Source organism: Notothenia coriiceps, unplaced genomic scaffold (genome assembly GCF_000735185.1).
Source record: "Notothenia coriiceps isolate Sejong01 unplaced genomic scaffold, NC01 NC01_scaffold00010499, whole genome shotgun sequence".
Lineage (NCBI taxonomy): Eukaryota > Metazoa > Chordata > Actinopteri > Perciformes > Nototheniidae > Notothenia > Notothenia coriiceps.
In genome coordinates, this window is record NW_011343200.1 from 18,081 (window position 1) to 35,365 (window position 17,285).

The 17,285-nt window shown below is 41.7% G+C and overlaps 1 protein-coding gene across 1 annotated transcript in view; it reads right to left on the minus strand.

The window, feature by feature from the left end:
* gpc4 (glypican 4) overlaps positions 1-14,690 on the minus strand; it is a 31,560-nt gene extending 16,870 nt beyond the window's left edge. Inside the window, exon 1 of the mRNA XM_010771761.1 lies at positions 13,957-14,690. Coding sequence (XP_010770063.1) covers positions 13,957-14,113 — 157 coding nt within the window. The 5' untranslated portion in view covers positions 14,114-14,690. The remainder of the gene's footprint in view (positions 1-13,956) is intronic.
* Between the last annotated feature and the right edge of the window lie 2,595 nt (positions 14,691-17,285).

Below are 17,285 nucleotides of genomic sequence, written 5' to 3' on the forward strand. Positions count from 1 at the left end.
GATACTTCCACCTACTCTGGTTCTACACTTCAGCCTCTTACAAAAATATAGTAATGACAAGTTTATAGCCGTTCGGGCTAGACCAATAATGCTTTTCGGTTCATTAGGGAAGTCCAGAAGAGCCTGAAATGTGCTTGCGGGGGACTTTTGAAAAGTATTTCAAAAGGAAATGGAGGGTAGCATTGCCAAACCTGTCTTTTTCTAGGCTCTAATGCGTTTCACTCAACTGCTGCTCGGTGAGAAGAAATGAGGAGAACATGTAAAGACAGACAAGTTGATGTTATAATCAGTGATTGATTGGGTTTTTTGAAAGTTTAAGACATCTCACTTTACTTTATCTCTTGAATGTTTGAACGCAATAAAGTCAACTTTCTGAAGTACAATTCTGAGGTACTTTATTTGACTATTTGCATTTTATGCAATCTGGGATATTGTACTTTTAACTGTAATTCATATGTTTGACAGCTAAAGTTCTTTGCAGTTTATTATTATTAAAACAAAATGTATTTAACTAATGATGATGTTTTATTATGAATTAGGATACATGGGAGTTTAAAATTCTGTTTCACTTTTACCTGCTGCAAAAATAAAATTATGTTCACATTATCGGATCATCAATTATAATACAGTGATATAATATAATGTATTTAATATGAAAATGCCCACTCTGTATAATGAGGACTTTTTGTTTTGGACTATATTTTGACGCCAAGACTTTTGTACTTTTTCACAAGTAGAGAAATGAATGCAACATTGCTGTATTTAGACAACTACTTCTCAATACGAAAAGGATCTTAGTATTTCGCTCACTTCAGGCTGAGCGTTAGGGGAGTTAAGTGTTAAGCAGCTCTCTCCTGCAGAGCGACTGTTGCATCACCTGGACGTCTACTGTGTTCTCCAGAAGACATGCTGTAGATGTGCGGCCCCTCGCTGGGAGTGGCAACAGTTTTGAGCATGAAGCTCCAGCTGACCCATGACTCAGACATTACACCACTCTCTTAACTAGGCTGTAGCCTGTAAAACATGTAACTGAAGTGGGCGACGGTTTTAAACTTTTAAAGTTAAGTAGTCAAATATATTTTACAGCGACTGTTTGAAACTGAAACCAGAACATCTGCATTTCTGCCTTAATAAAAACATAACTGTCTGCCTCAGTTTGTTTTAGTGCTGCTATTTGGATTCATTGTTCACATATGCTGAATTTGTATATTTGCTGGTACAGACCGTGTTCGAGCCCATATATATTTCTTTGAATATAAGCCGTTTTCTCTTGCTGCTGCAACAGCATCGTTTCCCCCATGAGGTTCACCATAGTCATCTAATGCAGACTTGCATATAAACCAAGGAGATCATTGTAGTTCAATAAATCACATGTAGACTAGATATGCACGGGTTGCAGATATAACCGCGGGCACGTGAGCATGACTAGTCATGAAAATAAATGAATAGCGGATGGGTTGCGGCTGGTTGAAATAACACATCATTAATGAGGAAAATATTATTGGGCTGTGATTACAGCCCAATAATATTTGTAACAATAAAATGTTATTTCTGAATAGTAAATTGCTGCTATGGACGATTTTGTGATCACGGTATTATAAAATCTATTTAAACTCAATAAAAGTATTTTTTGTGTCTTTCTTCAGTAAGGAGCTGTGTAGTAAGCAGGACGATGTACCATGAGCGCGACATTGTTGCAAAAGAATCAGCCTAACAGAGTTCCTTTTGCAAATATCCTGTTCACTGTTCATTTTCCATTACATAGTAATAGAGAGCAGCTGAGTCCCATAAAAGACGGCTGTAAAGTTAAATAGGCGTATGACTTAATATATTCTGTATATAAAATACAGAAATTGTATAGATACATCCCTTCGTACTAACGCGACAAATTGGGTTATTCATACTCCACCCTCCCCCCGCTGACATTCGCGATACAGAGGGCTTCATGGGAACTTTGAGGGGAGCCAGAAGTTGGAGTACCAAACACTGACTCCAGGTACTCATCTGAGTACCTCACTGAGAAAGTTGTGTGAAACCCTGGTTATATCTAACTTTGATCTAAACTAACAAAGCAGTCCAATACATCTGACTTTTGCCTCTATCTACAGCGTGTAGTGTTCATCATGTAGCTTTGATACATTAGTTTGTCAGCCGGCATGTCGTCAGCTGACCAGAAGGCATCTGTCCCTCACATGATGAGCCACGACACTACTGTCGATTTGAGCCATGATGATTCAGCGCCAACCAGAAGTGCTGGAGGTTAATTAAAGAACAATCACACAGACCCTCTGTAACTTTATAAATAACAGGATCTACTTGTGGGAGGAAGCCTCTCAGTAGTGGTGAACTAGGGAAACGTTTGCACCGCTTGTGACATGACAGATTTACTACTCTTAGAACAATGCTCAACATCCATTTATGAGGCAGGAAGTGTTGGTTAAGGGGGAGAGTAGTCTCTGGAGTGAGTATTTTCAGCTACCAGCCAGCCACAGGGCTTTGGATAATGTCTGTGTAAAATGATGTTAAATAAATAAGTAAATAAATCGGGAATTAAAATCTCTTCCAAAACACAACTGTCAAAACACAAAACTGCCAAAATGTACTTGTCACACGGCATGACTGATGAGAAAGTGTGGCAAGTCTGAGGCAGAGCAGAACTCATTACAACCTCCATGTCTCTTCATCTGCTTTTTAAACACATTTACTTCACAGAAAACTCTAAATGCAGACCGAGTCATTCAGAGTGAGAAATTGTCACGTTAAAATGTTTATCCGCACTAAATCCTCCACGTTTTGTCCGGCGTGAGGTTGTTTTCCGCAAACAAACCCCTCTGTAAATCTGAGCCCTCTGCCACCAGAGTCCATTTCTGATTACTAAACCAGTCCGGGCCTCTGGCCAATTAAAACTCTCAGTTTGTGAACATTCCAAAACGCTGTCATCCATGAACATTTACCCAGAAGCCCCTGGGGAGATTCCACAACATTGCCCTGGCCTCTCGCTCTGTCTGTTTCCCTCTCCCGTCACGGCCCTGCATCTCCGGCTTTGTCTCCCCACACAAAAGCTCCCTGCCTACACCACTTCCCAGGTCACTGCTTTGTCAGGGTTTCAACTCGCTCCTGGACTTCCCAGAGTACATTTACCAAGTCAGAAAACCAAATTCCAACCACTGGGGCGGCTCTCAAAAGTTCACCTGCTGCACAAAAATACATGAAACCATTCGTGGTCAAAGAATGGACCCTGTTTGACTCATTGACCTCTTGTTGTGCTGTGGCATGAAGCGAGTTCCATAAAGTCTCTTGATAGCAGGGTGGAAATGTGGGAGGAAGTCTGAGGCTGTTGATTCAACTGTGCTGGGCAAGGTTCTTGTGCCAGCCAAAAAAAACAAAGGTCTACAGCTCATCACCTAGGAAATGAAGGCATCTTGCAGAGATCTTTTTGTGAAAATATATTAAAGGAGAGCGAGAGCTCAAGTGAAGAAATGGGACATTAGAGAGTGGAGCGGAGTGGAAAGATTACATGACCTGGAGTTCATTCATCTAGACAAGTTGAATCAGATTTCAGTGTCAATCCACTCAAATGCTGTGCACTATAGTAGCCTTCTTAGCACTTCACAGTACACATTTGGCCTACAAAAAGCATTATGTTCTTCAAGAGTTTGAGAAGGACAAAAACATAGACAAACAAAGAAATGGCATCATGAAAAACGAGAGGTCAAACTTACAACACCTGTGCAAGTTCGGCCTTTATGAAAAGAGCCGGACGCCATGAATCATGTTAACATAGTTATGGGGAATTCAAACTTCAAACAAAAATGGTCTGTCTTTGGGACAGGCTTGAATTTAGGCTTTTATAGCAGGCTCCACAAAAACGTAGTGCAACTTGTTTGACTTCCTTCTGGTAAATACAGCAACCACAGGAGATTGGCTGGACTACCATAAAGACCTGTGCGGGCCTCAGCATTCAGCCAGATGGTTTTCACATGAGGGCCTGAGTCACATAATGTATGGACTTCAGATTCATGCATACAGGAAAAAGCAACTTTCCTTTCCTAACGTCCCTCAGCTGGGAATCTTTTCTTAACAACATCCATCAGAGGGAGTTGGAGGCAATGATTCACGTCAACAGCTGGTCTACTCTTTCACCCTCTCCACATCTTTCTTTCAGGTTATGTGTCTTTTGATGAGCCGCAGAGATGCCATGTTTGATCTAGTGCTTTTACTACAGATTCCACCTTTGACGCTTCAACCCCGTCCTTGTGTGTGTGTGTGTGTGTGTGTGTGTGTGTGTGTGTGTGTGTGTGTGTGTGTGTGTGTGTGTGTGTGTGTGTGTGTGTGTGTGTGTGTGTGTGTGTGTGAGCGAGGAAATGCGAGTGAAAGACACAGTGAGACTGTGATGTTTAAGATTTGCAGAGACAGGCAGACAAACGGATAGGACAAGTTACAGCACAGCGTGATTATCACAAGGGAAGAGAAGAGGAGGAGAGAAAAAAGAGAAACAAAAGACCTTCCTGGCTTGTCCCTCTGCACCAGCCCTCCGTCTTTCCACTGACTCATGGCACACAAATGAAAACACACTTTAAAAAAGGAGAAAATGAAAAACACTCTTTACTTAAGGCCAAGTGCTTTTCCACGGGACCCTGCACAAACACTGTTGTGCCGTCAGAGAAATTGACTACTGTTGAGCCTACAAATGGGTCTTCTTTGAGATGTTCTCACACACTGCTTGAGAGACGCTTATTCGACTATCTAAAGGGGCTTTACACTTAAAAACTGTCTTTGTGGCCTTGTCAAATATGCATGTGCAAGTTCCAAATAATAAATAACGACAACCCTCCTCCAACTCCTCATAAAAGAATTTGAAAAATCCAACTTTGTTGAAACATATGAGAGCTTTTAAAAAGATTTGACACGCAAACATTACTTTTCATGGTTTCCAGTAAAAGCCAGCGAACCCCTCCTAAGGACAGGGAGCTCTTTGACAATGTTTATAACAGACATCCAAAAGCAGCTGAAGTCCACCAGATGTTGAGGCAGGACGGGGCCCGACGAAGCCCCCCAGGCAGAATGAGGTCAGGTACAAGATCAGGTTTCTGGAAGCTCAAAGCTCCAAAAGGGCAACAAAGATTCTGATATACCTGTTGGGTCTTACGAAACTGGACACCGGCAGGGGCGGTGGGAAGAGAAGCACTCATCACGGACTGTCAAAGGGACGAGAAAGTCTAAACCCAACGGTACAATGGTCTAATGGGCCACAGTCATGGGTGGCCCATTGCACTCTTAAAGATATGTAGCGACTCTCGATAAATCAAAGCTACTTGCTATTCTGATGATGTAGAGTACTGGCGCGCTGACTCGCTTTCCCACATAACGGCAACTTTCTCTGCCAGCAGAAACCACCCTCAAAACACGCTGACCAAATGATTTGCAGCTTTGGAGCCATCATTTAACAAACTATTTAATCCTTTCATGTGTGCGCTTTCCCCCACTCCCTTTCCCTTACCCGCGCTCAGCCAGCAAGACGTCTGCCATTGTTTTCCTCATGCTTTAAATTTGAGTTGCGATGACCTGCTTTTAACACATGGCATCAACCCGTCAGTCAAATTCACAGAGATGTGTGAAGCTGCCAAAGACTTGTCAGGAGTTTTTTGTTTGACAGAAGAAAGGACTTTGGAAAAGCAAGGAAGAAAAAAAAACTAAAGTGGGGTTTCTGATCTACAACAATATCATTTATATTAAAATACATGCAAGAGTGAGCAACACACGGGGGATTAAGTAAATATTAGAAAACCTATTATGCTAACTGCAGTTTGGAAAAGTGAGCTAAGTGTGAGTGACTTCCTCGTCAGTGGGAGTCTTGATGTAGGCCTTGGGAGTAATTAGCAGGGATTACAGCTCGCCTGGCCAGCACCCAGCGCTGGGGTTTCAGCCCAAACACCCAGGCTAGTCCCTGGCTTCGCTCCCTCGCCGCTCTCCCTTACCGCATGGGCCTCTGGCGACTCCTAATGATGATCACGACAATCAACACGGACATCCATCCCGCTGCGGCTTCGTAGGAAATCAATTAACCTTGGTTGAGTTACACCTACATCATAAAACGCGCTCCCCCCCCGCGCTGGTTGCTGCGCGGCGCAATGATTTCAGTGAGAGAGCGGAGCCTTGTCGTGTCAGGCGAGGGGGTTCACACTCCACCCCTGCAGTTTTGGGATCAGAGCCCGCAGCCCCCTTCGCCACACTCCTCACAGCTGGCTGAGCAACACCAGCGCCCGAGTGATCAACACAAAAGAAAACAAAGAGGCTCCAATATCAGAGGAACAAATAAATTAAACCACCAAGCATCGACTGCACAAAAGGATAAAGGTAGTATGTGTGATGAATTCACTGATATTCCAGCCTGATATGGGGCCCATGGGGGTCTAAGACTAGACACGGAGACAAATACTTAATGTAATTTGGGATAAAACTTCCTCTACTGGTATTTACATGAGCCAAGTCACTTTACCAAACACTGCATGCGAGCCAGATTTGAAATACTTTTCTCTGATTAAAAGTTATAGTGTACTCCCCTACTTGGTATCACAGGTGAACATTTGTTTTTAGTGCCTACTTAACATTTAAAACTCTAAACAAAGTGTGTTAAAAAGGGAGGAGGTGTATTTTTGGCATCATCTAAAATGCCTTTTTCTGCACAGAGAAAAGGTTAACAGCAGACAAGAGGGCTTGATGCCAGCAAAAAAGCAGTAAACCACCACTGATGGTGAAAAAGAAGGGGAAGTCAACCAGGGATGACGAAGAAAGGAAAGATTAGGAATGAAACCAAACCTCCCAGAGGAGCTGCTAGAGAGCGAGCAGGGGGAGAGGAAAATGAACTGTCAGACGGGACAGAGGGAGAAAAAGAAAAAAAAGAGACGCCCTGCTTCAACAGCGTGCAAACGGGACGACGTGTTAACAAGGAGTTTCAGGGGGTCGCTCCCCTCAACTCCAACCACAAAGCCAGATCATGATTTCTCTCAGATCCACCAAATGATAGTCAAGTTTAACTGGTGCCACTCATGCCAAACAAATGTGGACCCTCTGGTTAAAACAGTGTTCTGTGTTAGACAGGCATGGTGCTCGGTGAGGAGCAGGCTGTGTGTACATGCCTGTATGACTGTGCGGCGATGAGTCACAGTGCATGAAGTTACCTCCCCGGATTCCCTAAGCCTGTGTCATACACACACACTCTTAATGGCTCCTGCCTGGCCCAGCACTTCTCCTGGATATTCAGATAAACTTGGTGCCATACTCTTTCCTGTCAGTCAAATCCCCCCTCTCTTTTTCCGAGAGTCCCTCTTTGTTGCCATGTGTTTCCCAGCTCCGGAGTTCCCTATGTGCGGGTCTTGGTGGTCCGGTGAGGAATGTGGCGATGAAGGAGGAGGGGAGGGGGGGGCTTGGGCAGGCCGGACTAAAAAGGGGGGAGCTCAAATGTTCCCACACACAACATCCACCCCCTACTGATCTGTCACTCACTTGGCCATTTTGGAGGGGCAAAGCAAAGGATGCAGAAGGATGGAATTACGGACGCTCAGTCGAAACACGGCTATTGAATTGAAGCTACACTTGGAGCATACTAAATGAGCGTGAGAGGGAAACTTAAGAATCCACAGTCCAAAAATGAGGTGGGAACCCTACATAACAAATCCAGGTAGTTTAAGAACCATTGTTGAACGTCTTCCCTCCACTGTCGGTTTTTTTTGGGATGCAGTGATAAGCTCATTTGTTTGGGAGCGACGATAAGGCAGCTGTTGCTGGCAGAGCAGAACAGGACACCACTAGCCCTGATCTCCAAGCTGCAACGCTGCGATTGCAGGAAGTTGATAAGAACGGTGAGATAGAGCAGAGCTGGCAGGCACGTGTAGCTGCCCCCCCTAACTCCCTCCCTCCCTCCCTCTGGACCCATCTGGATGCTGCGAGACACAGCCAGGCTCCCCCGGGTTCATAAAAGCTCAACCTCATGATACCTAAACTCAATTATCCTGAAGGCTCGCCAAACAGTTGAGGAGGAGATGTCACATATAGAGGGCAGAGAGCAACAGGAACCATCACATTATTGCTGCTTTACTGATCTCCGAGGATCCTAGCGGGGCAAAACCCCAAAAATATTAATGGTTACATTGACCTGCCCAAGGGTTGAAATGAATATCTGATAACGCCTGAACAAAAAGTACAGCAATTGCTTGTCAAAAGAAAACTTTCATCAACACCTGTTTTTCAAAAAGGCATATAAGGGTTGCAAAAGTATATCCAATGTCCCAGGAATGTTATCAGGAATTACTGTGCATGCTCTGGCTTAAATGTTGGGTTTTTATTTAATATCAACCCCACCGCACACATGTGTTCTTCATTTTCTCCTCAAATCCATCATTGATATTAATGTTTGTGGAACCTACTCCTCTTGGGACAGAACGATGTTGTGCTAAGAAGAACTTTTCATTTAGACTCAAAGCAACCAAACAAAAACGTTTATGATTTCAATTTGTTTTTTTTCTTAAATGAAATCCAGATTTCAATGTTACAAAGTATTACGTTTACCACAGATTCAAGACTCGTGCATTTGCTACTGGTGTAATGTTTTTTCAAGTCTAATCCTAAATGTAATTTTACTGCACTGAGAGTTTCTCCTTATGACTATCATGATGAGGGAGGCTCGGATGTGTGGATTTACCGTTGGCCGTGACCACACCTATGGGTGGGACGTAGATTAAATGACACACCTGAATCGGTTTGATCCTCTATGCCTGGCTCGCAACCAGTTTGCGCTTTAAACATTGTTCTTCTTTTATGTACTAATTGAGAAAGAAGAAAAGGAGCATGTAATGGTGTTGTATCTTTTGAAAACATAGCCCGCAGTTATAATTGTTGGAAATTTGGAAGTTAAAATATACTGCGTTTTCAAAATAAGAAAAAGGAATGTAAAGCATCTTGTCAATTTCTTGAACAACTTCTAACACGTCCTTACATTTATTTGTTCTTTTGACAAACATAATAATGTCTTCAAGAAAGTGTACAAAAACAGATCCACATCTCAACTTCATACCAATTTGCACATTTTAAAAGCCACCATTGGATACTCTTCATCGCTTTACCATTTGATTCAATATCTGCTACAACTTAAAACTACTTTATCTGTTTTGGACTCCTGACCTCCCTGGCTTCAGGAACAGGAAGAAGCTGCATGTTTCTAAAACAGATATCAGGATGAACAATGCCCTTATCATAAAACCTCACCTTTCTGTTTCGGTTAGCTGCTTTGGGTCTTTGGACAACTATTACAGAGACTGTCATTTTATTACTACCACTTTCTAAAATGACTGGCAAATGAAATACCGTTGCTGAGAACAGCACCGAAGTGGTTCTTAATGATAAGACTTGCAAAGTGTTTCACATAAAACAAAGAGGGCAGTTTGAGTTTTATGGGATTGACCTTGCGAGGTGAGTAAGACACTTGGCTGCGGGTTTATTAGTTAATTATTACAGGTGTTAAAATACCAGGCTGCAGTTGAACGGAGCAGAGCCGCTCAAATATTGGTCTTTGAGCTATAAAAGCTCCTGCAGACAAGTGTGTGTGCCCTAGTTCCCTGCTCTTATCTTATCTGCTGAATGTCATTGCAATAACACAACCTGTTATTTCCCGAACCGTGAAGATGCAGGGCTTGCAGCCACCGGCTAAGGGGGAAAGAGTTCTCAAAATGAGAGGCTGCAGAATGTCTCAAGCTTACCGGGAGGCCAACGCACTGAGGTCATGCACGCTTTGAGTTTCAGTCATAATGCACTGAACTGATTATGAGCCGGGGACGCTCCTCGTGCTGAAGGGAGGGGAAAACGACCCTCTTCTCTTTGATCTCTGCCATTGTTCCATACCTGAAGCATGACATCAAGCCCCACTGCCAGAGTAAACCAAAACAGATTTCCCTTGAAGAGCAGTAAGCAGTGTCCAGCCCTGCCATGTAGTAGCCTTTGACATGGCAGATACCAATCTGGGCAGTGTTAACGGCTGTGAGCCTGAAGAGTCCATGTTGCAACTGTGTAACCCTACTTAGCGGATACCTTTGAACATTTATGACGGTATCAAATATAACTGTTAAGAAAAAATAAACATTACAGTGGGTGCAGTGATGACCTATTTTTGTAGGCTGACCCTAAAGTAAGAACAGCGAGGGGTCTCTCAGCAGAAGTCAAAGGGATTTTTCAATTGGATTTTGAAATATTACAGAAAATATTCTCTACAAATAAGCCTTGTTTTGTTCAGCAGGATAATCTCCAAATATTGATATATTTGTATAGAAGTTGTAGCATAAATGCCATGACCAGAAGTGAATATGCTATATAAGCTTAGGCTATAAAACATACTACATCCCAGCTGCATGGCTTTACATCACCTCCGCTAAGGTACATTTGGACTGGTGTGTCGTGTTACTCGTTAACAATCAATTTTTTAGACGCGAAAAAGCTTCAGACATTCATAAGTGTGGTATTTTCTTATGTATTTAAGTTCTAGAACAAAACGTGAAAATCTCAAAAAGCTTGTAATAAACACAGACCTTATTACAGGCATCTAAACACATTACAAAAACATTGAATTTAAGTCAAAACTACCAGGAAATGCCAACTTATTTATGGGGTTTAGGATTGCAACACTCCATTAGCAGATTGGTTCAGGGAGTTAAACCACCATTTACATTCTCTACGATAACTATCATTATTTATCTGTCATCATTAGATCTTCATTTATTTCCCATTTAAGTGAGGTATTCAACCACAGGCCCTCAACAAATCATCCTCTGAGGCAAGAAAAGTTTGAAATGAGGTCTTGAAATGCTGCCACGTGAGCGGTAAGAGATTGATTCCATGGGATCAACGAGGAATTTCTAACTGCTCTTCCTCTGTATGACTTAGTTATGTCTATGCCAAAGTAATCAGGGTTTCCATTTTAGTTTAACTGCATTAAAACATATTTTCCGAATCTAAAGTCTGGCTTTGGCTGAGCCCGTTGGTAATTTGAATGGTAACAAACATTCTTATCTCCGCGCTGCCAACAATAACACAAGATGTCTGTGGTTATGAAACACAAGATTTAATCCTGTGTCTCCAATAAGACTCATATTATTCCACCAACCTGATTTATGATGCGTGTATCAAAGGAGGTAAACATGTTAAAAACTCCTTCTGTGACAACTTGCAGAGATACTGTATGATTTTCAAAGTGTGTCTGCTCCAAAAGTCTGCGCAGTTATGGTTGGATTGTATCACAGGGGCCCATTATTTCAGGGAAATATTCTGATCCAGCAGTCTTATGTGGATCAAAGTTATTTTACTACATCTTATACTGAGTATTTGAAATTCTGCAGATGTTGGAAGTGAAACTGCCTTTTCCAATGATCTGCGACTTCGGTTATTAACTTTTCAAACTAAAATGGTGGTTTAAGTATGCAGGAAATTAAGGGTCTAACCCTTCTGTAACCTCACATCCAGTTCAATTAGAGAACAGATTCCGTTATGATAAGAAGAGAACTCATGTTTGGAGTACAATGCATTACAAAATGTAGAACTAATTCTCTGTCAAATCTGGAGGCATTCCTACCCAGCAACTGAAACATTTGAAGAGCTTCCGTATGTTGTTTTGGCTTTCTGCAGACCCCCAACTCTCTTTAATGACAGTAGACCTTGTTGTTTTCTATGGATCAATTATCTCAGTCTCTTTCAATGACAAAGAGCTGCTCATTGAGGCCCAGACATACACCGGGAGCCTATTGTAAGGAAAAGGCACGTGTGTATAGCATACAAACCTGCACAATAAAACGGCCTTCATTCAGATCCTTCTTTCAAAACCCAGAGATGCAAGACAATTAAGTCAGACTAACACAGACATGTTGGGGTACTTTCAATGACATTTAGCATCACAAAGACATACAGGCAGAAAACAAAAAGGGACCTATAAACGTGTGTGAAATGCAGGAAAAGATAAGTCCTCCGCTTCTTTGACAGTTATGTCCAACTCAAATTCTAATGAACTCAAATTCTAATGATTGGACTTAATTGTCCAGCATGTCTGCAGAGTTAACTAATAAAATACATCAGTACAATTAAGAGGACACTTACAAGTTGGACACCCTTGTCAGCTGTGAAAACAACTTAAACATCTGAAAGGTTTAAGGTGAGAAGGTTTGGAAATGGCTAATTATTCATTCCAATTAGGGAAATATGCCTTTAAAAAAAGAAAGAATACAAGCCACCAACATGACAGGGGCCATGTCCGGGTGACCTACTTCTGTAATTTTGAACAAGAAGGTCATACTGAAGCCACTGCAAAACTGGCAACCAAACTGGACTGAATTTAAGGGTTTGAATATGTCTGTGCATATTCATTTTAACCACCATATAAATGAAAGAGAAATGAGAGAAGGGAGGGATTTAAAGTATGCAAGGCACAGTGGAATTTCTAACCCCGACCCCCTTCCCCTGCTCCCCTCAAGCCTTCAGTGTAAAAGCCCCCCTATGTAAGTTTCCATCACTTGGGTTTAACTTGTGATTAGTTAAATTGATTTGCCTTCTCACCCCTGCCGGACTATAAACATAGCAGTTCCTATTTATTACCATGCGCTCTTTGTGGCTGCATAACATCCTGTCCTGCAATCTAGAATGGTTGCAGATGTAGGAGAACAACATGTGCCTACACAGAAAATGTTTAAAACCACAAAAATCTGAGAAGCACTGAGAGGAATAAAATCCAAAAGCCTTGTTCACAATGCACAGGAATGTTTACTAAATCACGGCAGGCTGCCTGCACTTCACAACCATAGAGTCTCTACTAAGGAAGCCTGAAAATAAACACAGGCCTGGCTTCTTTCAGTTGGGAGCACGGCCTGTGTGTTTATTATACCCTTTATTGTTATGAATTACCTATTCTAAGTATTTCCTAAACGAGGACTATATTTAAACACTGGAGCTTTGAGGGGCTTTTTAGACTGAGGAATGCATGCCCAAATGTTTCACTGCTTCTTTCGCCCAAACTTAACAATGCACTCTAATATTTAACACTTATATAAATATATAAATATGTATGCCTGATGAACCATGTTTTCATATAGACTTTGAAAGAAGCACAAAATGTCCATGTTCAAAAGTGACAGTTTAACTGTTTGTTGTAGGGACATAGTTTATTTTTCATGTCAATGACAAAACGTTATTACATTTTAGATTTGGTATTTATGAAAAGCCTCTGGAAAACCTTTAAGTGAGTTATGAGCAAAAACACATTATATTCTGATATGGTATATTGCAGTACTGTACTCTAACTGTAATCAACACTGGTATCTAAATGTGGTCCATACTTACAAACTACCATATAAAAATGCTCTTACATGAATAAAAACAGGACACAATCAACCGAATGATATAATACTGTGAATAGATCCAATATACATCAACAGTACTTTTACTTTTGATAAGTCTGTGGTTATGTAAAATAGGCTCTGTATTTTATATTATTCTGAAATAGGTAATTTTGCAGAATTAGTTCTTTAACTTGCTTGTTTTTTGAAGCTACTGCTTTTCTACTTTTACTTAAGTACTATTTTTGAAATCAGGCCTTTTACTTGTAGTGGAGTACTTAAGATCATAGTATTTGTACTTGTAGTTAGGAACTTCTTGCAACACTGGTTATGACTTTTGACAAGTTAACAGTGTTGTCTGTAATTGAGAAGCTCACAATGCTAAATCAAAAACCTGACCGTTACAGTGCCACATTAGGCTAGCTGCTAGCCTAAAAGTTATCCTTAGCCTAAGGACCACCGGGGAACCTCTGTAGGACCCATGGGGGGGTCCTCGCCCCCCACTTTGGGAAACACTACAGTATTTCAGGTTAATAACAGGGCTAAACTTGTTAAAATGAAATAAAAAAAAAAATAAAAATCAACTCACCGTTGACTCCTTTGTTGGGAACATCGTTGACGTTGAAGCCCTTGGAGCTGTACGCCGCGCGGACGTCGTTGCAGTTTTTCAACTTTTGCTCCGCAGTCATCGACACACACAACACAACCAGCGTGCAAACTACACACAACACCAACAGCGGCTTCATGGTGTGTCACTTAAAAACAACAGCACAATAAGTAAAAAATAAAAAAGTATAGTCGCTCAGGTGTGTATAACTAGCACAGAGTTTCAGCGACTCCCACGCTGAGTTTCCTCATGGAGACGCGCTGATTTCTTCAACAGATACTTCATTCACAGCTCAGGCCACCGCTTACACAACTTCAGGTAGAACAACTCCAAAAATAACCGTGAAAACTGCTCAAACGTCGTTCGTTTAACAGCACGGAAATATGTGATACATGTCGAGTTCCAGACTCAATCGAAAAAACACAAAAAGGCGACGAAATGATAGTTTTCAAACATGTAAAAAAGTTTGTGAGGGCGAGAATCTCAGAATCACACTGTTGCTTCAAAGCTGCGACGGACGTATAAACCAGGGGAGAGAAGAGACGGTGGAAAAGTAGCCGAAACGGTGTCTTTTTCTTCTTTCTTCCTTTCTTTTCTTGCTTTCTTTCCAAACTTGAGGAGAGGCCGTGGTTTCTGTAGGACACTGGACTGTAGGCTAGTCGTACTGAGATCCAGATGCGAGCAGAAAACCCTAGTGGACACCCAGGAGAGAGTGCAAGTTCCGGGGACAAAGACCTGGAAAACAGGAACACCAGGGGTGGAGCATGAAGCAGGGACTTCAAACCCTCTGGATCCCTCTCTCTTTTCCCCCCTTTCTATAATGTCTAGACTGGTGGAAACCAGTCTTGAAAAAGCAGGAGTGGAGCTACTCTGTGGCATGAAGGCTTATTGTTGGACCACATGACATAAGGAAAGGAAACACCAGGTACCCAAAAGTCCTCAAAATCACAAATCTCTTTTACTGCATACCCCCATCTGTCCTGTGTTTGAGAGGGCATTCTTATCTGTTTTTACTGTCAGACAGGAGATAACCACAGAGATAAAAATCCTTTGAACTGAAGGTCTGTCCTAATGTTAAATAAGTGATAATAATGGTGATAAACTGTTTTCCCTATAGCCCCCCTTTGGAAGTACCCCAAAGATCATTAGAGGGTTGAAAACCACTTAATTGTGTAATTGAAGGTTGTCCGTGATGAGAAATTCAACAACAAGCCATTATGTATTCGACAAACTGCTCGCCAAATGTTTTTATTGCATGAAACTAATTTACATAACATCAGAGCAAAATACATTATTTCGAACAAATGTGTTATTTCTGCTAAGCATTTATGATCCGATACATCTTGGTTTGTTTAAAAGCCTGGGATTAAAAAGCTGGCTGATATTAACAGTAACCATGGAGGCAAAATTACAGGCCCGGTCCTTACATAAACACGGGTCAGACCAACATGCAGCTGCCTGTCTTAATAGTGCGGCCAGTGTTGTAAACCACAGTAAACAGTCTGCTGGGAGCTGTACAATTGGATTGAGATGACAATGACATTGTAAGAATTATCAAATGTATAATACATGAGCAGCATTTACTTAAAGCGCTGCATAAAGCTCAAACACAACGGAAACGTGATACACACATTGATGCACACAGCTGGGAATGGAGCACTTGTTGATGGATTACAAAGTTGGCCAACTGTCAATATTGCAGAGTTAGTTTTTTCAATAATTATAAATGTTTTTTCAGTAGGCCTATATCACAAATGACCAGGTTAGCTACATTAGCTAGCTAGCCTACATCAGATCTGCAATTATATCAAAAGGAATCATGCGATCACATTGTTGAAATAAGCCATGAAACTTACATTTTAGGTGAGTTTACAGCAAAGTTGACAGTTGGCCATCTTTATAACTCCTGAATGTCAACAAATGCTCTGGTCCCAGCTGTGTGCATTACTTTTGAGTGTCAGCGTTTTGCATTTACAGCGTTTTGTATTTGCAGCGCTTTGTCTATGCAGCGCTTTGTCTATGCAGCGCTTTTAGTTTGCGCATGTTCTTTCAAGTTGGTGAATATTGACTAATTGCTGAGCATGTGTTCTCAAGTTGGTGAATATGTTTCTTCATTTTCATGTGTTTTGTCACATTTGTGTTTTAATATTTTAATCGTTTTTGAAATTGCAGTGCGTTTCTCCTAATATAAGTGTTTTGGGCCGTTGTAGCACGTTTACCCCTGTCGGCCACCGTATAACCCCAGGACGATCACTGGGAGATAATGGGCAATGTATTTATTTTTTTGACACATAAACCACGTGAGCATCCCTCCATTGCATTTTAAATAATTCTAGTCTCTCCAAACCTCTGCTGAGCACATCTTAGCTGGTGTGAAAGCATCAGCGTACACACTTAGAGACAAATAGAAACAACTGTAACAATTCGCTTCATCTGGCTGAATAATTTCATCCTGTGTGTCTGCATGTGTTCTCCTGAAAATGTTACTTTTTCAAATGACCATCTGTTCAACAGATAATTAAAAGTTCCCCATGTCCTAGTCTGAGAATATCTCTTGTCTCCTTCACTCATATTTCTCTTGTGTTTTTGCACCAGTGTTTTATTTTCCCCTGTTCTCAGGAGCAGTTTGTTAAATCTGCCGTCATGCTGTTTTCTGTCCATGACCTTTGCCCTCATTGTTGCTTGTTTGTTCTTGTAACACTGGAAAAAAAGTAATTGAAGCTTATCTGATAGGACAATCAATGTAATGTAAAAACAAATTTAGAACTCATCCATTCCTGTGTCCTCTGGTCAATCGTAATCAACAGGAAATGCAACATTTTAGAAATCTTTTCTGACTCAGTCTCGAGGGACTGTGCAAATGTCTTGTACGTAAATCCCCTAATTAAAAAAAATAGAAGCCATAATAAGACTTTTTACCCCCTGCGTTTAAACATGCCTGGACTTGTGGGGTTCTGTATGTGTGTGTGTGTGTGTGTGTGTGTGTGTGTGTGTGTGTGTGTGTGTGTGCACGTCCATTGGTTTGGGGGTTAGCACTCAGCAGAATGACATTCCTCCTTTTGTGTCCACATTCCTCAGGCGGCTCCATTCATTCTGTGTGACTGCGGCTGCTGCAGGGGAAGCCAGGGGTTTCTGAGGAGCAGGAGGAGGAGGATGCTGGAGCTGTGTGCATGGGAGAGCGTGGGCCCGGCGCTCCCCTCAATGGGCCAACAAAAGGTAAGAAAATGGTCCAGTGCCATGGTAATTAGACGTGAATGAGCTTTGAACGACGTGACATGTCTCAGGCTTTTCTCTCTGGCAGAGGAATTCCA